A 22,220-nucleotide genomic window follows, 5' to 3' on the forward strand; every position below is an offset into this window, starting at 1 on the left:
GATACGAGGTCAAATTTCCCAGCTGCCAGCCGAACCGAAACAAACGCGCGAATTAATATAGTATATTCGGTTCCACGAGAAAATTAAGAGGTAAAGCGGATGCATACGGTTTATGCAAAAACGAAACGGTCCTCCCTCCCCCCGTTTCGCGGGGGGGATTTCGGATACCGTCATCGAAACTTAACTCGGACGCGATGCGTTTTTTCTTCTTTTTTCTATTTTTTTTTTTTTTTTTTTTTTTGGAACCGATATCGTAAAACTCGTTCAACGACAAATTTTGCTTAACGTCGACGATGATTTCAACGGCGAAATTATTTGGTTTCACTTTTTTCTTTTTTTTTTTTTTTTTTTTTTTAGTGACTCGCTTGCAAAAATCGCGCGCAATTTCGTACAGCTCGAACCTATGTGCGAGGCCATAAATAACCCCGCGTGTTATAAAAGTCGAACCACCCGTTTGTTTGAAAAATGTTGCTGTTTTTTTTTTTTTTTTTTTTTTTTTTTGCGGAGAATCGGTATAAATATTCGATCGAGGGAAAAATTCGTTATTGCGGATGCGAATGTTATACGCTTTCATATTTTGCCCCACTTATTACGCGTGTTTATTTCCATTTTTTCCTCTCTCTCTTTATTCTTTTTTTTTTTTTCTTTACACCATCTACGTTCTGCGTCGAGGACGATGGACGATCGTATGTGAGATCACGGCGCGATATCGCGCCGTTGCAAACACTTACCATTTAGGACATGAACTTTGATGGACGCCGTATTGGCGTTGCTCGGTTTGCAGCTGTACTCCCCGGAGTCGGAGGGTTGCGCCGTCTGGATAAGGAGCCAAGACGTGGTGACGTCGCCACCCTTCTCGGTTATCACCGAGACACCGCCCCTGGGACTGTCGTAGCTCAAAACATGCTCGTTGTAGTACCAAAAGATGTAAGCTGGTGGCTCCGAGCTGAAGTGTATGGCGCACGTCAAATTTATCGTGCTTCCCGCGCCAACGTACAGATCCGGCCCACCGAGTATCGTCGCTGTCGGTACTGCGATGAAAAAGGAACACCACTCTCATTCCCTTTCCCTCTCTCTTTCCCATCCCGAAAGTATCGTTTTTTTTTTTCCACCTACGTGTGCGCGCGTAAAGAGAAGGGAAGGAGAAATTTTGTTCGAGAAGAGAGGGACTCTCGAGAGGAGAACGAGAGAGCGCTTTACCGATCTCGCGCCAACTAACGAGACGAAAACTTTTCATTCGAGAGCCAAGGTCATAGCAATTGAAATAACGAGACCCAGCTTCGTATCGCGCTCTCCAAAATTAGGTTCACGAATCTCTCTCTCTCCCTCTTTCTCTTTCTCTTTCTTCCGACGAACGCGATCGATCGAACGATCCGAGGTTTAACAGATTCGTTAATTTACGAAACGGTTTCGAATTGATCGACAAGAAGGATTTATTATTATATGTTCGAGTTTAATTTTGCTAATTTTATTAAAAATTGTGGTGTATAAATGATGGTGGAGACTTACTGACAACGTTCAAGCGGAATTGATGCGACTTGACGGGGATGGTGGAGATCTGACATTCGTAGAGTCCCTGGTCTCTCTCCTGCGCCCATTTTATGCAAAGAGTCCATTCAGACCACTCGCTATTTTGGCCTGTATTTTGTCTGTGAAGCGCTTGGAATCGCTGATCGCTCGTGTAGGTATACGCCCCCGCCGTTAAAATGTGAATATCCCTGTGCCTCACCCAGGATACCTTTGCAAACGGAATTTCAAAGTGGGGTCAATGATGGTAATCGAGAGAGAGATCGAATAGAAGGGGAAAGGGGGTGTTTGAATAGACGCGATCATTGACTGAATTTCGTTGACGTACGATTCCCACCTAACTTTAAACCATTTATCCACCAGACTTTTATGCAGATTCGGTAAGTGGGCAAGGGGATCGGCTTCTGTTTGAAAGTTTTAACGGATGATCCATTTAAAGTGATCATTGTGCCTCAAGATTTTTATCAATTTTATCTCGGCTACAATTTTTCCTCGATAATCTAAAAAGAGAGAAAAGGAAAAAGGAAGAAGAAATATAAAATATGAAAGCTGGAGGAAACTCTTAAACTCGAGTAAACGCCAAGATGTTTACTTTATAAATTTAAAAATGTCGGACAAACTACCGAGGAATTAAACTAGATACACGTGTAATGAATATTTGGCAAAAAACTTTTTAAAAATTGTCCAAATGGAAGAAATTCCCGAAAAATCACGCAGAGGAACGATGAACGTCCGATCGATATTTCAGATTCGTTTCGTCGTGGCGCGAAATATATATAATAAATATTTCAAGGTGCGAAGAAGAAGAAGAAGAAGAAGAGGAGCAGAGCCTCGGGAAGAAACAGATAGCGCGTTTCCGCGCTATCCGTAAACGTGCCACGGCATAATACATAATTCGATGGGGACATTTAAAGTTTTCGGGAGGGGTGGGAGTCGAGGTGAAGTTTCGCGTTCTTCGGGGACGACGGTAATTTCATCAGGCCGGGTACATGTGCTCTACGGTGCCGGCCTCTTGCGGGGAAAGTAATCCGAGCAAACTCCGAAGCAAAGTCCATCTCTTTGCCCCGAGCAAACTTCCTCCGCTGAAATCCTCGAAACGGAAAAACCGAAACCGTCTCGTTCGTCCATTTATAGACGCATCGCCAGATATCGAGTCTCGCCGATAAGCGACCGAATTTTATCCCTTGCATTCTCTTCCAGGAGGGCAGAGAACCGTGGAAAAAAAAAGGCGAGTGCAATTTTCAAAAAAGGTGCACGCCAAAAGTGTACGAACCCTTTTTCGAAAATGGAACGATTCAATCCACTAGCGGTCGACTCCTTTCCACTCGGGATTTGATTCGTTCTCCTAGTAATGCTACTGAGGGAACGATTCGAGGAAAAGAGGCATGCGCCCTTTTTCTCTCGTACCATTTTCGAGAGATCGAGAGATTGTGTCTTTCTCGCGAGGATAATTCCGGGTAATCTTGAACCGGGCCGGCCCAGAGAGATACCTCGTTTAGATAAATCGTAGCCGGGACGATGGATGGGACGAAGGGAGAAATTATTTTGTAGCCTATTGGCGCGAAAAATGAAGTTTCCCGCCGAGAGGGCTATTAGGGCCGCGAAGGAGGGGGGAAGGGTAATCGGATGACCGGAGGCTCTGATCCGGCTCTGGACTCGGCCAATCTGAAACGGCCGAAACGCGACGGGCCGTCGCGTTGCTTCCATTTTCGAATGTCCAATCGAACATTAATAAAAATTCATTTCTCTGCTTTTAGATTCTTTTAAATCGAACAACGGTTGGTTTCTTCTTAAAAATATAAATATTAAATATCTGGAAAATTTTAATAAGATAAATTAATATCATTGAAAGATTTAATAAGTGAAAAGTACTAGACGTAATATACATTATATCGTGACGAGAAGGGAAAAAATGTGTGACGGGCCGTCGCGTTGCTTCCATTTTCGAATGTCCAATCGAACAATAATAAAAATTTCTTTCTCCGCTTTTAGATTCTTTTAAATCGAACGACGGTTGATTTCTTCTTAAAAATATAAATATTAAATATCTGGAAAATTTTAATAAGATAAATTGATATCATTTAGAAAGATTTAATAAGTGAAAAGTACTAGACGTAATATACGTTGTATCGTGACGAGAAGGGAAAAAATGTGTAAGAGTTTGTAAGTCGTAGCTGATCGCGTTAACGTTATCGGACTTGCTTCTTTTTTCACAGCTACGCGAGAGTGTTGGTAACTCGCATATAATATATTTCTCGGCCAATCGAGCTCGCAAAGGGTTAACTTTACGCAAAAAAAAAAAAAAAAAAAAAAAAAGAAAAGAGGAGAGAGAGAACAAAAAAATAAGTGGCCTTATCGCGACGCTTGTAGTTTTTCTGAAAAGTATATGTCCGCGATAAAATTGGAGTCGTAAAAGCAGCGGTATCACGCGGGGGCATAAACAATGAGTTTTATTGGTTCGTCGACCCGCCCGTGCACTTGACTCCCGACAAAACGGGTGTACAATAGCTGTCGTAACAACGACGAGACATTAATAATCGGTGGTTTGGAAGTTGGTGCACAAAGGGGGTGGGTCATTTGCGCGAGAAAGCTCGCCAAAAGCTTGTGAATCTTCTCTCCGCCGATATATATATATATCTTCCTCCGCGATTCATCTCCCGATGTAAACCGGAAAAGGCAGCTGTTTCCTCCAACTTTGAATCCGCGCGAAGCCGGGGGGGACTCGGCTCCTCGAGTGTTGGCGCTACTTAGCGTATTTACTCGAACAAGTTTACGTCTCCGCCCTGTGCGACGAGCTCGTTCTAGGGAATAAGAGGAACTTGGCAATCGAAACGAGGCGACGGTGCTCGCCGAGGGAGTCGGCCGAGCTTCGAATGTCGAACGTTTGAGCAACGTTTGCGAGGACGTAACTGCAAATGAGTCGTTGTTTGCTTGTCTTGGAAACGTGCGAATACCTTTCAGGATAAAATTCGAAAAGTATACATCGCGTTGAAAATTTGGTCAATCGCTCTCGATCGCAAGATCGATATCTATTGATCGATTTTTTAATTTCTTTTTCTTTTCTTTTCTCTTCGAATTGCACGCGAAAAGTAATTTTTTTTTAAAGAAGCAAGTTTCTGAAAAGAGTTACTCTCCGTATTTTGCACTATTGCGATGTGCGATAGTTGATCGATGTTTTGATTTTGATCTTTGATTCGATTGATCAATGATCGATTTTTAATTTGTTTTTCTTTTCTTTTCTTTTTGAATTATATGCGAAAAGTAATTTTTTTAGGGAAGCAAGTTTCTGAAAAGAGTTACTCTCCGTATTTTGCACTGTTGCGATGTGCGATAGTTGATCGATCTTTGGATTTTGATCTTTGATTCGATTGATCGATAATCGATTTTTAATTTCTTTTTCTTTTCTTTTCTCTTCGAATTACACGCGAAAAGTAATTTTTTTAGAGAAGCAAGTTTCTGAAAAGAGTTACTCTCCGTATTTTGCATTGTTGCGATGCGCGATAATTGATCGATCTTTGGATTTTGATCTTTGATTCGATTGATCGATGATCGATTTTTTAATTTCTTTTTCTTTTCTTTTCTCTTCGAATTGCACGCAAAAAGTAATTTTTTTTTAAAGAAGCAAGTTTCTGAAAAGAGTTCCAAAACGTATTTTGCACTCTTGCGATGCGCGGTTGATCGATCTTTTGATTTTGATCTTTGATTCGATTGATCGATAATCGATTTTTAATTTCTTTTTCTTTTCTTTTCTTTTCTCTTCGAATTGTAGACGAAAAGTAATTTTTTTCTAGAGAAGCAAGTTTCTAAAAAGAGTTCCAAAACGTATTTTGCACTCTTGCGATGCGCGATAGTTGATCGATCTTTTGATTTTGATCTTTGATTCGATTGATCAATGATCGATTTTTAATTTGTCTTTCTTTTCTTTTCTCTTCGAATTGCACGCGAAAAGTAATTTTTTTAGGGAAGCAAGTTTCTGAAAAGAGTTACTCTCTGTATTTTGCATTGTTGCGATGCGCGATAGTTGATCGATCTTTTGATTTTGATCTTTGATTCGATTGATCGATTTTTTAATTTCTTTTTCTTTTCTTTTCTCTTCGAATTGTAGGCGAAAAGTAATTTTTTTCTAGCAAGTTTCTGAAAAGAGTTACTCTTCGAAGCGTATTTTGCGCTCTTGCGATGCGCGGTAATTGATCGATCTTTTGATTTTCTATAAAATTGATGAAAGAGAGACAAGGTTTCGCTGGCTGATGAATATTACGAGAGGAACGAACGAAGTCCGTCCGGATGGAGTGGAAAGGGGCGAGAATCACGTATCGAGGAAATCCGTATGACCTAGCAATTCGGACGTGGCGCAAATGGAATTTCACGGCTGACGCGGAACAACGAATGAAATTAAGGTACGTCGGCCCTCCACCGTAATAATGAATTTACTTAATACGGTTTACACACTAGGAGATACTGAAATTGAACGGCCTTGTTTCCCGTATCTGGATCAACAATCTCGTTTGCGCGATCTTTCTTTCGCCCCTTCTTCATTCGCCTCCAATTTTATTTCTACGAAGATATTAATCGAACAAGCCCGTGTTTTTGTGTTTCTAAAAAGATATTCGCCGACACGAAACTTTAGATTTAACGATAAAGTGCTAATTTTATTTCAAAGGGAAAAACAATCTGGTCGAAAAATAGATTCACCTATTACCTGGATTTTCTTCGACCCGTTTGAAATCTCGATCTTTCGATCTAATCTTTCTCCGGATTCTAAAGTTGAAGATATTTAAATTATTTGGCTATATTTAATATTCCATCTCTGATATCATCTCGAGAAATATCGGGACGCTTAGCAACGTATGCTCTACCAAAAATACCATCTCTCGAAGACGGTAAGAAGCTAAGATGCTAACGGACTGCCTACGTGCCACCCCCTTGAATCCTCTTAACATTACCACATCCTCCAACGTCGGCTGCGAGCCGAGAGAAAATTGTTCGCAAGAGAGTAGGAAAAACAGGTCGTGTCAAGATATGGCGGAAGCATGACTCGCCACATTACTCGACGGATACCTCCCGAGTAACTACCCAACCAACTACTTCGGATCGACCAATACCTGTAACCTAACATCGGGACCGCGAGCTGCTATAAAATTGAGTTTCCAGTTGCCTCGAAGGTCGATTAACGTCCAATCGAGCTCGAGCAACTCGATTATTTCCTGCAAATCGCTTTCCTAACGTCTTTGCGAAGATCGGCTTCCCCTCTCTTGTTCGCTCAACGATGTACCAGGCCTTTGTCGTGATTACCTTCCTGCCACAAATTTGTCGAAACCCCACGTTGGGATGGAGAGAAATGTGTAATATATATAGAGGTAACCATTTTTCTGGAACATTAACCTGTCTTGAACAATTTCCCCGGAGCAATATCCCGTATTCCAACTCGGAAACAGGAATAAGAAATAAATGTTGGGGAAAGGGAACTCGGCAGAGAAAATTCGTACGCGGAAAAATGGACGATGGAAATGAAGGAATCTTACGCTTTTGTCGCCCAAGTTGCGAACCCTACACGTGAGATAAGCGGTCTTCCCTATCAGCGCTGTCACGTTCGTGTTCTGCGAGTAGTCGAACGTAGGCTCCACCTTCAGTTTCATGTTGGGCGGATCGAGCATCTGGTTCCGCGGTCTACCCTGACCACCGTGTCGATCCATGTTGTCCATCGTGCGATCTCCTAAGCTCAGCGTATCTGCAACAACGAGAGGGGAAGGGGAGAGAAAAATTGGTTAGTCAGAGAAATGTTACTTCTTTCGCCCTCCGCGAGAGCGAGGGGATGATCGAAGAGAAAAATAATTTTTCATATAATAAAAGTATATACAATTTTCTTTCCTTTTCCTTTTTCTTTCTTTCTTTTTCCTTTTTCTTTCATTCCATACGAAATCGAACGAATGGACGTTCTTTTAATAGGGGCCGTGAAACAAATGGAACGGAAAATAAATAATTTTTGCCCTTGGCGTGCGTGAAAATTCGAGTTTCGACGATTAATTGATTTTAAACATTCGGACATTCGGGATACGCGCGTGTATTTCTGTTTTTACGGGGGGAGTGACGGGAGTTAAATTGTCACGCTATTGCGCGGTCGTCGGAAATCAGATTTCGTATTCGACTCGCGTATTAAATTTGCTTGTTCTTTCAATACCGTTGGCCGAGGATGTTTATACGAAAACGCGTCCTAAATTTTCCCTCCCCGAAAATTCAAAATCACCTATGATAACTCTTTTATCATTCACATACCTCGAATATTAATGCTCCTTTATTTCATTCGCATGGTAATCGTTACCCTCGTATCAAACTGGCGCGCGCGTGCATCCTTAAAAGTTCGACCAATAAAGATGGATTGAAAATTATTCACGAGTGATGAATAGCTCGAAATAGTCGTGCGATCTCGTCGAAGTTGAAGAAAATCGATCGGAATTGGATATGAAGAATGCGAATCAACTTCGATCGATTCAACCTTCGATTCAATCTAATTTTCTTGAAAAAAAAAAAAAAGACAGAATTTCCATTTTTCCCCTATTCTCAATACATAATTATCATTAATATGATTCATTGTTGTTATCCGCATTTATCTAGTTATTACCCTCGAGAAATATTTGGAAAGAGATAACAGGGAATAACTTTTATTCGAGTCGTTAAAAATAAATTGTCCGAGAGAGAGAGAGAGAGAGAGAGAGAGAGAGAGAGAGAGAGAGAAGGGTAGCTTTAGGAACGTTAGGTGCACGTTCAATGGGAAAAAGGTATAGAAGATTTTCTATAGGTCGGAGAAACATAATAGCCTGAGGTAGGCCAGCCTGCAAGTATATAGAAGCCGGGAAGAGATTAGATGGAATTAGATTAGATCGGAGAGCTCATTACGTTTCGGCTTAAGAGTGAATTAGATGAAGGGGAACGAGAGGAGATGGAAGTTGCCTCCCCTTCCCCGCAAGGAGGGGTTGTTTCGTTGTTTTTCTCGCATCAATCCATCAAAGGTGGAAAAAGAAAAGTCGTCCGATACAGACGTCCGACGCTTGAAACGCGTACGCGATAAGCTTGCTTATTAATATACATGAATAAAACGGGAGTCCACCCACATCGTTCCAACTATGCTAATTCCTCGACGTGCATTCCCCTTGGCAGGTAACTTTTTCAATCGAGCAATAATACGAAGGAGACCACCCCGGGTCCCTTTTGCCTCGTTCCTTACGTAACGCGACTCTTGCTCCTTCCCTCCTCCGTATCAAAGCAACTATCGCAATTTGCATGTTGATCTAACCTTTAATTGGGCCGCTCAAAAGCAAAGTTGATCAACGTCGCTTTATGAAAATTTCCGATTTTAACGTCAAAGAGAGCGTTACGTGTTTCACGTGTTACGCTCTCTCAGAAAGCAAATAATTAATTTTCAATTTTGCTAGCTTCAATTACGACTCTCTTTACGCAAGAGAAATAGCGGATTATCGGCAAACAAGGTAGGGAATTTAAGCGCATCGAGCGTGATCAATGGAATAACAAAAATAATAAAATCCTTCCCCGGTAATAACCGTCGACATTTCTTGATATTTTATATGCGCTTTGCTTCCACGCTTCCGCTTTAATTAATTCTGTAGCAAGCTGCATAGAGAGCTTATAACGAGCTTTCCCGCGCAATCTCTCTCCCTCTCCCTCTCCCTCTGGCTTTTCTTCTCTTTCCACGATCATTCTTCCGCCTCTCACTTTACCTTGGAACCAGAATCCATCGTTTCGCGCATCGAATTTTCTGGCAATGTGGCGTTAATACGTATCACGGCTAACCATCGCCCTCCTCCCTTCGTTTCCCTCCCCGTCGTCGTTAAAGCCCTCTCGGGGAGGAGGGGGAAGGGATGAGCAAAATAAATTAAGAACGATGAAAATTTCGTCGACCCGATCAAGCTTCTCGGATGGAACGATCAGTATTCATGGAATAACACGAATCTCGTTTTCGAGAGTTTTCAGGTCGCGGACAAAGGACCGCGGACTTTCTTCACGACACGTACAATTTACTGCCGATACTTCCATTTATCTTGATGAACACGTGATGGCCGGACTTTATTTCACAACCTCATGAATATTTATCGACGTATGACAGCCATATAATGTTATGACCCTTCTCTCTCTCTCCCTATCTATCTCCATCCAACTGTTTATAAAATTCAGACCATAACGCAAACAAATATCCGTACGTTTTATGGGGATAGTATCGTAATAATATCGGATAGCAATCGATTTCAATATGGACGATAGAAATTTCTCGCGCGAAAGCGGACAAAAAAGAAAAGAAAAAGAAAGAAAATTTCTCTCCTTTGAATTAATACGATTGGTAACCGAATCTGCCGAGAAATCGCGGCAAATAAGATTCATCAAAGAAAAAAAGAAAGGAAGAAAAAAATCACCGACACGAATACAGACATGCACACCTTTGTTTCAAATCGATTTGTCGTACTCGTGATTCACGCGACTCGGTATATCCGACGTACGAATAATAGAGGAATTTATATCTTGTAAAGATATATTTCACAGGGACGAGTAAAGTTCATCAGTTATTTTCTCTCTTTCTCTCCTTCGATTCGACAAAGAAAGTTCGCGGCGAGTCGAGGGGAGGGGAGGGGAGGATGGCCGTAATTGCCAGAATGATTGAACGCGGTTAGCATTCCTTATCACCGGTAAATCGCGCCTAATGGAAAATAACGGCGGATCTCGTTGCGAAGTTCCATCCGTTGAAAATAAAATTACACCCGGCGGATTCGTGATAAATTGCAATGACAATTTTCAATGACTTATGGACGAGTGCGACAAATTGCGGCCCATTCATTTTCGCCCAGGTGAGAAAAAAACCGGATTCGATCGGTCGCGCTTGTTCCCGACCCCACCCTCCCCCCCCTCTCTCTCTTTCACTTCCCTAACTTCTGGTAATTGGAGCTCGGCGTCACAAACCGCCGCGCCGTTTCATGTGGTCATGTGGCTGGCTCTCGTTATGACGAACGCTGTTATCCCGGCATGTCGCACCGATCGTGTGACAAAGTTAATAACAAAGAATGAAAAATAATTGTGCGCGAAAATTGTGTGTCGATGGATCGCGGAGATGGATAAAGTTTCCGCCCTTTAATCGTCAATCGGCTTCGTGAATCGATACACTGAACGGGACGAATTGCAGCATGGTAATCTATCGTAGTAGTTCATGGAATCGGGCGACAAGAGCACAGTAAGATATTTTCTGGCCCGTACGATTTTGATCCAAGCCGAACTGGATCCATTTCTTTTGTGCGTGTGCTCGAAAGGATTTGTGCCACCGTGCTAGAAAGCGGAGGAATTGTCTGAACAGGTTGTTCACTTAACCAACCACTTTTTAGTCGCACAATGGAAGCCCAACGTTGGATGACCAACGTAGTCACAATCACAGGGAGAAGGAGAAGCTAAGTTGAAACGCTTGCGAAACGAAAAACGGCCATTACGACGGTCGTCGCCAAGATGCCTAGGAATTCGAGCGTTCTAATTAGTCGAGTAAGTCGCGCGGCGCAGACGTCGTCGAGAAAGAAAAGTGTTCAGCTATCCGTCACAAAGAGAAACGATCCTCCTCCTCCTCCTACGTTTTCGAGGGAAAAAGGAAACGGGCGGTTGGAAATGGTCGGTGATGAGAAAAAATGTGGATGGATATTGCATACTGCGATTATTGCAGTATCGTAAAATGTAGATAGATAGAGAGAGAGCTAGTATAAATGGTATTCGCCTGGATATTGAAAGCGATCGGGGATAGGAATAGGCTTTATCGTTCCTTCTATTATCCATCTTCGATACACCATTCGCGATAACTTAATGCGGAAAGTCGTTGGAAAAATACGTAACGGCTGTACCGTTACCTGTCGTGAGGGGAGTTTAAAGGTATGCCTCGCCGCGACTCGATTAAGTTCATGCACAACTTGACGGAATTAACTTTGCAAGACCTATTATAGCCTGGCGTGAACTTCAAACGTGGCCTGTTTGCCGGTTAAAATGTTAATATCATTGTGCATGCACAGTGAGGAGTATGGAACTCTAGAACTGGTTCCCCGGAGCGAGATCTTCAATCACGCGTAATTGAAATGCAAACCTATTCTCGAGTAGGATATCCGAGTTTTCGGTAATTTAACTTTGAAACTTATCGTTTATTTCTTTTCTTTTCTTTTTTTTTCAGAAAGAAGAAATTTCACTCAGTCGGACTTGGAAGAAGGTATGATGCGATTGATTCGTTGTTGAAATTCGTTCCCGAGCAAACCGTTGTCGTTGGCACCAAAAGGATTCGATTCTAAAGGATTGGCGAGATTAAGGCATTTAAGGGAGTCCGGGTGTGCTCGATACCGTTCGCATTTTGCCGCAATTTCCAAGCGGAAAGAGAGGATTTCCAGGTTTCGTCGTCGGAGCGGCGATCCGAATATTTAGGTCTGTCCTCTCGAGGGAGAGATCGTTTCCCTAGAAGAGTTATGATCATATTTCGGCCTCTTGCAACTTGTACTTTCTGAATATACGTTGTCGACTAGCTCCTCGAGGAATTAAATGAACGGCGTATATATCTTGTACCGTGAGATTGCATAAAACTTTGGACGGCCTTTGGTGTGCTTTTCTATTCCTTCAACTTCGGTTACGAGTTTCTTTCAAGTTTCTCGCGAAAACAAGTAGAAGTAGTATTTACGACAAAGATCAACGAACACCGTTTAAATCTAGTCAAAAATTTGTCGATTGATTATCAAAGGATACAAAAAAAAAAAAAAAAAAAAAAAAAAACAAAAAAAAAAGAAATGTCCTCCGTGGCTATGAAAGTGGCATTCTCCGAAAGCAAAGGGACCTCTGTCGAAATATATTGTACGCATCCAGTCTTCCTTTGATTTCCATGAAAAAAATCTCCAGGAAAAAATTCGATGCAATTTCGCTTCGAATTCCATCCCTCTCTTCCATTCTCCACGGGGGAAACAGTTTTCTCTCTGTCCGGATTTAATTAATCTATACAATGGGAGGGGTAAAAAAAAAAGAAAAAAAAAGAAAAAAAAGAAAAAAGAAAAAGAGAAAAGAAGAAAAGAAAAAAAACCGACCGCGTGATCAACCGGAGAGCGGGATACGCTCTCGCGCGAAAAATGAATACAAACTTGTTCTTTTCAGAGCGCAGTTAATTATCCCCGCGGCTTACGTGCGTATTTAGTGTAAATCAGGGAATTAAATGGGGTTGGGTGTAACCAAGGCACATCGGTCTCGCTCCAACTAAACTGGTCGTAAACCTGGCCAGGATCCGATAAATAAGTTCGATAACGGAGTTCTCCTTATCTTTTAAATAGGCAATGTAATTTAATCAGGCGGGGGGGAAAGGAGGGGGAGAGGTCGCGTGACCATGTCACGGATTTGTCTCTACGACCGACCGTAAGAACGATGGTATGCGGTCGAGCGGTGTTTTATTTTATTTTCTCCCTCTCTCCCTCTCCCTCTTTCTCTCCCTCCCCCTCTTCTTTTTTTTTCTGGTCGCCACAGATTGCGAGAAATAAATAGCCCGGTGTACCCGTACGTGGTTCGCCGGCATAACTTTCGTGCACCGTCGCAGGGATGATTTGTGGGTGGGAAGCAAGACGCGGGCAAAACGAGCGGAATATTGATATATGCGACGCGATAAGTTGCAGCCGCTTGGCCGGCAGCTCGAACGAGACTCGTTTACCAACCGGCTGATTTGTTAACGTTGTTAAACGTTGATCGCGTTGTCGAGATTTTTGGCACGGATTGTAATTTCCCCTCCCTCTCGCGATAGCGCCATCTTGCGGGTAATGATTGCGTTTGAATGCCAATCCCGGCCTTTCTTAACAGGCTCGTCGTCGTCGTCGTCGTCGTCGTCGTCGTCGTTTCTTCCTTCCATTGTGCCCGTGACGTTTTATGTCCTCCGTGTATAGAGGAGAGAAAGTGTAAAGTAAAGAGAAAGATGTAAAGAAGAAATAATATATCGCGTCGAAGGAAATGTCAGATCGTCGCGCGAAATTCCTTGGAAATTTTATATTTATCACGGAATATCGAGATATCTCTAGAAGGAAGGAAGAAAAGAAAATTAGAAATGCATATTGCATGAACTCGATACGTAAACTTTGATATTTTCGGCATCTAGAGAATGGGAATTTTGTTCGTTTGAAATGGCAATGGATTCGTGCCTATGAGTCTAACGCGAATTCTCGTTAAGATTGTTATTATTATTATTTAATAAAATTTAAATCGCTAAGGAATATGATTTAAATACATTTTCGTCGATTATAAATATATATATATATATATATATATATATATATATATATATATATATATATATATATGGATAACGTTGCTCGAAGTTCATCATAGTTGTGCGGTTTACATTGTTAAAATGATTATACGTTCGATGGAAAATAGGTATATTTGCTTTATATAATTAATTGCCTCGGGTGAACGAAAAGCTATATTCTGATATTCTTAACGCATTCGAACTCGTTGATCGAGATGTATCTTTGATAAAGTTGACGAAGATTTTTATTTTATTAAAAACAATATGAAATTGTCAACAGGGAAAATGAATTTTACAATTCTAAGGATGATCGCGTATTTATATATTTACGCGGTAATAAAAATTATATACAATATACAAAAATATCCATCCGTTTCGCGAATGGAAAGGAAAAATCAACTGGAAAATTTAAATAACAATGACGCGATACTTTTTTTTTCTTTTTTTTTTTTTTTTTTTAATTCATATGGGTGGACCATCACTACGCAATTTCTAACCGCGGTATTTGTTTCGTTGACATTTTTAAACTTCCGTTGGCCGGGCAATTATAATTCCAACAAATAAACAAATTCACCGTTACAACGATGCTGTTGCATGGCTAATTTAAAAAAAAAAAAATATCGGAGAAATATATAAAAAAATATACCCCATTTCACGAAGCAACGATGTATCGCGTTTTGGTTTGAATTTTACTTTTTCTTTTTTTTTTTTTAATTATTATTCCCAAAATGGATTCACGATCCTAATGTTTAAATTTGCTTATCTCGAATTCTCGTCGATAAGGTTACAGATAGGAAGGATAGGAAGAGTGAAATTCTTCTTGGCGGAAAGCGTAATACGCGGCACGAGGAAACAATGAGAAGAATCTCTTTTTTAAAGAGTACTCGGAACGATAAATTGCACCGTCGGTGCAAATACAGCCAGGGCAAAAGTTGGTGAGCGTCCCGATGCACACACCCTCGCAATTTATCGACGTATAAGCTTCGCCATATCAGCCCTATTAGACCTGTTAACGATGTCGGATCAGATTTCATTACTTCATTCCGTCGGAACGAGTTGCGACCCCTTGCTCTTCCACGCCTATACTCCCATACTTCTCGCTCCAAGACAAAAAAAGGGGGGGCAAGCGTAGAATAAAATACAAGAGGAGGATGAAGAAGGGATAGAAAATAAAAGAAAGAAGGTTCGAACTGAGTAGCCGATGATAAAGGCAATTAATTAAGACTCGAAACGTCCCCCCTCTTCTGCCTTTTTTCCCTTCGCATCCACCCTCCTTTCGAAAGAGAGAGGCCTTCACTCTATTCATTCGTTTCTCCTTTCCCTTCCTTCCTTTTCTCTCCTTCCAACCAGGTAATAAATCGAAAGGTGCTTAAAGGTCGATTCTAGGTCCATCCTCTTCCGTCGAAAACGAAGCCGACGCGACGCGACGACACGACGCGACGTATCCATTATGGGACAAGTGGGCCACGTCGCGGAATAATGGAACGGCCATGATTTTGTGAGTTTATCGTCGCTCGTCACGTGACGCGGAAATGCAGCACCCGGGTACCCAGAATCCCACGCTTAAACGGGTCGAGGGTGCTCGCGCTTAGGCTCGTAATTAAAACACGCCGGAACTTAATGTTTCCTACTCTACGAGGGCTTTGAATTAACAAGCCCCCCCGCTCGAAGGTGCCGCGCGCGCGCGCCTATAGCCATAACCCCCTCCCCTGTCGAGGGGGAGTTCCTTCAAATTTTGACAAATTTCGCAGCTCTCAACTAAATACGGGACGTTTATCTTCTTATATACGCCGCGTACAAGGAGAGGAAAGAGGGAAACGATTCGAAGGAAGAGAAATGGTGATGGCGGGGTTCCGGAATTACGAGGGTCAAACGAAAACTCTCTCGAGGCGTGAAAATAATTACCAGCTACTTTATTCCCTTATTGGTCGGTCACGTTCCTTTGGGAAGGGATGGAAGTAGATCCGGTAAGAGTAACGAGCACCGCCCCGAGCTAGGAGAGAATCTCGAGGCTCCCCAAACTCCCGTTCGAGGAAGCGGCGTTTTATTATTGCGAAAAGTTATTTCAAGGTTCGTCGTAGTTTCCGGGTTTCGTAGCAGTGGCGAGATAAAAAAAAAAAAAAAGGGGGAAAGAAAAGAAAGGGAGGAAGGATCCCAAGGAAACGAAGTTTCCCTTTACCGCCGAGATTCGGGTAGTGGAATAGACAAGCCTGTTGGATAGAAACTGGTGAGGAGAGGTTATTTTAAAATAATAATACCGAGTGGCCTCGGTTGAAAAGTTTAGCCATCGTTGGATAGTGAAATTATGCCGATAATGAGAAGTAGCCGGAGCACACGCGTCGAGAATGAACGTCGAAAGAGGAAAGTTCCTGTAGCGACCATTTTTCGTTCTCTCTCTCTCTCGATGTTCGACACGTCCAACTTTTCCGCTAACGAATTTATAATTTTGTCGGTGGAAAAGCGAACCGCGTATATAATTTCACGTGTCACGAGTCCACAGTGTCGAGCGTTTCGTGTAATTCCCTCTCGACGTTCCGTTTCTCAGTTTCCCTACTTTTTACTCGTTGAAAAAATGTTTATTCCATCGAGCGAGGAAAGGTAGGGAAGAAGAAACAGACTCTCTACGTTTCTCTACGTAGAAAGTCGGGAGGGAAAGTTTCGTCGAGTGTTTAATACACGATACGTTGCGTTGATTTCTCTTCTTAACATTTCCAAGAAAGATTTTCGAATGAGAATCTTCTGGATTCTCTTCGTCGAATTTTGTCGAGCGAACGCGCGAGACGATTCGAATTTTCCCTCGAAAAAATCGAATCGAGAAATTGGCGAAACGGTTGCAACGATCGGTGTCCTTAAACTCGGGCAAAGAGCGGAGGGATAGGCCAATTTATCATCCAGATAAAGAAATCACAATGGGTCCCTGTTCGTCGACCCAAGTTCGATAGTGTGTGCTGCTTCGAAACCTGGAAAACTCGGGCGGCGACGAAGCGAGACAATAAGATAAGATTTCCAAAAGTTATATACGTTTTGGCCGAGATATCCGTATGAAAGGAAATGGACAGAGTCGAATGGAGATGAGAGTTGGCGAGTAAATACAAACGTTGACAGCGAAACCTTTTAGAAAAGTGAATTAAAAATTTTTTTGTTGAGATATATATATAAACGTATACGCGATCCTATACATGTATGTTTATTCCCCTCTTTTACTCTTTCGTTACTTTTCAAAGGGGAGCGCGGAATACCAATCGTTTTATTTGAACGAAACGCCAAGCTTCTCCAACAAATACAAACTGATGATTTTCCACGCAAAATTATCCAGGAAATCTGCTTATCGAACTTCAGTTTTCAATTTGCTCTCGTGTTGCTTCCAATTATTGTGCGAAACTCTAGTACTTTGCAGCTTTTAGTTTTTACCGGAAAAAACATCAAACTGATTCTCCTGGCGAAAAATGTTATTATCCGTTCCCTTTTTCTCTTTCTTTCTCTCTCCTATTTTCGAAATCGCGTTTCTCCTTCCACTATCTCGTGCCCGGAAATATAATTTTGCAAATAGGATTTTTTTTCCTTTCTTCTTTTTCCTTTTTTTCATTTCCCCCCACCTCCAGGTCTCATTACATTCGATGGAAAAAATTTTTTTTTCTTCGCGCCACGTATATATAATACCATTATCCGGGTTACGGATGGATTTCGCCCGAATTGTTTGAAATCGACGCGTAAAAAATAACCGGACGGGGTTGAAACGCAGTCGAATCCGAGCGTATGGATTTAATTAGCTTTAAACTCTATCGCCCCCTCGTCTCGTAACACGATCTTTCAGCGAAGGCTTTCGCCAACTTTCCGATAGTTGATCCCGGTCAATCGGTAAAATACGTAAATTAGATAACCAGGCGTAATTAACAAGCAAGTTTGCCGCTATAATATTTCGCTTTAATTGTAATTAAAGCGAGCCGTGTAAAACGAACTCGACTGTGAATTTAATCAAATCGCGATCATGAACGTGTCAATGAACCCGCAAAGTAATCGAATTAACGGAAACGAGGGGGGATTAGTTTAACGAGTTTTTACGATAAAAATGACAACGAGATCTCGTCGAGATCTCGTCCATTGATCGTTTAAATAAAGAAGATTCGCGCTGTAATATTTATTCCGCGTTAACGATCTTTCGCAAATATATATATATTCGTTGCGCGTATCGAAACGATGCACGTCGAGGAACAATTTCCATTTGGTGGAAATTAGCGTGGTAGGAACGAGGTGGGCCCGTTCTCGAGGCAAGGCAAGACAAACCGAACGAAAGGACTAATCGAGAAAACTTGTTACTCTCCACGGGGCCGTTTCATAACCGGGAATGCGCGCGGCTTAATTTCAACCATTTTCAACGTATTAATACCCAGCGGATTAACGCCGCCGGTAGAAAGTTGCGTATTTCCGAGTAACTCGTTGCTCGTTTCGTTCCGCTGGTTACAACGTAACAGCTTCGAACAAATCCCAATTCAATGATTACGAAAGTAGTTGTAAACCTTAATGATTTTTCCGCGATTTCAAATTGTATGTATATAGACAGGAATTCTCGCGACGTCCACAATTTCGGAAGCGTTCGACGACGAAATAAAAAAAGAAAGAAAAGAAAGAAAGAATACAACTTTTCGTCCCACGAGAATCGTGAATATAACGGAAATCTATACTTTTCAAATGTAATATTTCTTCAAATTCGAAATACGCGCGAAAACACGACACCGCACAGTTCACGAATCCTCCAAGATCAAACTTCAACAAACAATATCCATGAACGCGTGTAGCGTCGACAATAGCGTAAACGGGGTGCGAAACGTGGAGTAGAAATCGCGTTGGTGGGAAGTCAAGTTGGGGCGTCGAGAGAGGAATAGCGGTCGCGCTTCATTCCGGAGAGGAGGAGGAGGAGGAGGATCGCGGCCGGCTTCCATATACGTATCTGAGGCGCACCACGTCGCGCCACTTCGCGTAATTAGTTTACGTGATCGATATTAACCGAGGGGGACCCGACCACCATGCGACCCTCCACCACCGTGTCTCGTTTTCCGTCGAAAAGCAAAACTTATACCTCCCTCTCTCTCCCTCCCCTTCCTCCCTCCCTGTCCACTGTTCCAAGCTAGGGCCAACACAGACAGCTGACTTATGAATAATGCATACGATGAATTCGAGTCGCACGCACCCGTGCACGCCGGTAATTCCATTAGGCGTGCCATTTTGCCGCCCGATTGATGTTACGTTCTCTCGATCGAATAACTTCTAGCCGGCCGTTAGATCGGCCGGTTTAATCTCTCGGCCCAATCTCGACGATCACGAGAGCGTTGCTCGTCCACCTTGGCTCTCCCATTTTCCATTCGATCACCGCGAATCCCTGGATTGATAATTACCTTCCGTGCACATGAAGAGTATGGCAGCAATGGACAGCCTCGCCTGCCACCTCAAAGCCATGTCCGCGATCGTTTGATAAGCGCGTTCACTTCGATACCGTGTGCGATTCACATCCTCTTCGTTAGCCGACACCCGACGTCACGTCTCCATCCACTTGACGGGTAATCCTTATCGCGGCCGCGTCGACATCGCGTCCAAGTCGCAAAGGTCCACGACACTCTCCACGCTCGATGAACACGAGCGAGATTCCGAGGCGGGCACCGGCAGATTATTGGAGTTCCGTTCCGATCGCCACCACGCGCCGCGCTTCGATCTTCCGCGCCCCGACTCGGGTCGAACGCCCCTCGTTTACGTTTCCCATAAAATTGGCTGGCCGACGGGAAACGTCGTGGTCTCGGCTCGGCCGTAGATCAGTGAAACTGGAGCGATCGAGACGAAGACGGAGGAGAAGCGGAGGAGGAGAGGCACACGACGACGGATCGACGGTCGATGAACCAAGTTTTTCGGGTGAAAAGAAAAGGCGGGTTTCGCGGAAACAACACCACGATCCTTCGATCCCACGATCCTTCGATCCCACGATCCTTCGATCTCACGATCCTTCGATCCCACGATCCTTCGATCCCACGATCCTTCGATCCCACGATCCTTCGATCCCACGATCCTTCGATCCCACGATCCTTCGATCCCACGATCCTTCGATCCCACGATCCTTCGATCCGTCGATCTACCGCCTGGCAACTGGACGTCGGTCAACCTCTTCTCCAATACGGGAGTCGTATCGATCCTTGGAAAATCGTTCCTTCCTCCACTTTCGAAGGCAGGCGAAATTTACGCGATGTGTCGTGCGAAGGAACGTTAACGTTTTTTCACTCCATGTCTGGGGAGCGAGTCTTAGCTTCCCGCTGGAGCTTCGAGCTCGTATTTCCTTTCGAAGGTGTTACGGTTAAACGAGAGCGCCATTTATCGCACCGATAATGCGGATAGGAAGAACGTCGTTAACCGTGGTTCGAGCGCTCCCTCGCCTCGATATCGTGGCATGTTAAAAAAAGTTCAACGCAACTTGCCACCTCGGCAAATCTCGGTCAAAGAGGCGAAGATTCTTCTCGCCCCGGAACTGGCCCCGTTCAGGGCCTGACGAATCGACCGTCGCGCACTTTCCTACACAACAATCTCGACATCGTCGCACACGTGCTCCACGATTGTTCACAATCCTTCGATCCCCTTTTCCTCCCCTCGATCCTCCTCCGGCGTACACACGACACGGCGAGTCTCACTGTTCACAAGTCTGAGGGAACGTTCCTCGCGCGATCCTCCTCTCGTCGCTTCGCCTCATTTCGCACCTTCGAAATTCCTTCTCGAGTACGAATTTTCCTCGCGGGGGGACAGGAAGAGGGGAGAGAAAGAGAGAGGAAAAAAAAGAGAGACACCTTGGCGTCTATGTGCGCGACATGTTATATAGGACGACACGACACGACACGCACCACGTCTTGATTCGGTGGCAGATTCACCCTGACTGGGGTGATTCTTGGCCGTGGGAGCATGCGCGCTTCCGATCCACCTCCTGTGATGGTGGAAACGCGCAGAGGGTCCACGGACAGGGGTCCCTCGCGCACACGTATAACCCACTCCGGCACACACGGAGAGGCACATGCACAGAGAACGCGGACCAGCCTCACCGACACGAGGCTGGGTCAACGTGGGTGTAGTGTTAAGGGTAGTAGCTCGCGTCGGTCACGACGCGTCGCGACGTACGGCACTGTGTGTCACGGACAGAAAGTGTGGCAGGGCGTGCAACGAGTACGAAAATCGAGCTACGAAATCTACGATACTTGGGGTAGGAAAGGAACGAGATATTCTTCCCCGCGTTCTTCTCTCGATCACCTCCTTGATTGCTCGCGGATATAACGACAGTCACCCCCTCCTCTTCTCGTGTACCATCGTTACCGCGATTTGCTTAATACGCTTTATAATATACGATGATGCTAGGGATAATAAGTTTGATCGTTGGCCCTCTCTTTTTTTATCTGGATACGCGTGCAGTTTCCTTCCGGGTGTTTCGCTCTTTTATTTTCGTTCCTGCCCGAGAATAGTGACCTCCGCCGCGGCCGAGAACACCGAAAATCCCGTAAATGCTCTCTCGTTTAGAGAGACTTGCCCTGCTCGAAGCGTTTTTAACGAACTCGTTCCAAGTTTTCCATCCTCGACATCGAGATTGATTACTTCAAGGACGGAACATGAAGGAGGGGGAAAAAAAAAAACGGTTGAAACAGCGGGAAGCCGAGGAAGGAAGGAAGGAACCAGGGACGGCGATATTTTTCAACGGTGGCACGGGGTGTTTTCCCGTTTTTCGATCGCATAAATCTTCCGTGGCGATCATCGAGCATGTTATTAATGCATGTCATTAGGGCGGGGTATACGAACTCGGAACACGCGAGTGGATAACGATAGGAATTACACGCGATACCGGTGATTAGCCGCACTCGACTATCTATTTGTCGTAAAAAAATAATTTCACGGATAGATAAAGCGGACGGTGTACGCTTTATTGTCGAATCCAATTTGCGCTCGTCGTAATCGATCGTCGCAAGATCGATGAGTATCGCGATGTGTCGGTTAGATGTCGCAAAATCTCATCTATGAGCGGGGATTTCGAGCTTCTCTTTTACTTGGCCGATTTTTCAACGAGGTAACAATAGGAAATAGTATTCTCGGTATCGCGTTGAATAAAACGGGAAAGGTTGTCATTCGTGATAGGTGAAAAAAAAAAGAAAAGAAATCTGTTCGCCATTTTTTAATTCGATCGACGCGCGATCGGATATCGATTGAGTCGCGGTTTATTCGACATTGTAGGAACGCTGAAAGGTGTAAATATTGTATTTATTACATCTTGGCGAGTGTGACAGAGATCGGTATGGAAAGGGAAACAAATGACATTATCTCGAGCTTAACAACCATATGGCAAAGTTTGATGGAATCTACTCCGCAATCCGCCGCTTTGTGAATAATA

The 22,220-nt window shown here is 43.5% G+C and overlaps 1 protein-coding gene and 1 long non-coding RNA gene across 4 annotated transcripts in view; one reads left to right on the plus strand and one right to left on the minus strand.

Moving 5' to 3' along the window:
* The window catches only part of LOC113218974, a 66,664-nt gene extending 54,376 nt beyond the window's left edge, over positions 1 to 12,288 (plus strand). The window contains exons 1-2 of one of the 2 annotated variants that reach the window (XR_003305278.1): positions 2,604 to 5,924; positions 11,729 to 12,288. This is a non-coding gene — a long non-coding RNA (uncharacterized LOC113218974). Of the gene's footprint in view, positions 1 to 2,603; positions 5,925 to 11,728 lie in introns of those variants that run through there. The other variant, XR_003305279.1, reaches the window with a different exon arrangement.
* Positions 1 to 22,220, minus strand: part of LOC409000 (cell adhesion molecule 2) — a 51,827-nt gene that overhangs the window by 6,565 nt on the left and 23,042 nt on the right. The window contains exons 1-4 of one of the 2 annotated variants that reach the window (XM_392530.7): positions 19,213 to 20,738; positions 7,050 to 7,255; positions 1,510 to 1,738; positions 732 to 1,031 (exon numbers count right to left, since the gene is read on the minus strand). In XM_392530.7, coding sequence (XP_392530.3) covers positions 732 to 1,031; positions 1,510 to 1,738; positions 7,050 to 7,255; positions 19,213 to 19,273 — 796 coding nt within the window. In that variant the 5' untranslated portion in view covers positions 19,274 to 20,738. Of the gene's footprint in view, positions 1 to 731; positions 1,032 to 1,509; positions 1,739 to 7,049; positions 7,256 to 19,212; positions 20,739 to 22,220 lie in introns of those variants that run through there. The other variant, XM_006561865.3, reaches the window with a different exon arrangement.

Source organism: Apis mellifera, linkage group LG9 (genome assembly GCF_003254395.2).
Source record: "Apis mellifera strain DH4 linkage group LG9, Amel_HAv3.1, whole genome shotgun sequence".
Classification (NCBI taxonomy): Eukaryota; Metazoa; Arthropoda; class Insecta; order Hymenoptera; family Apidae; genus Apis; species Apis mellifera.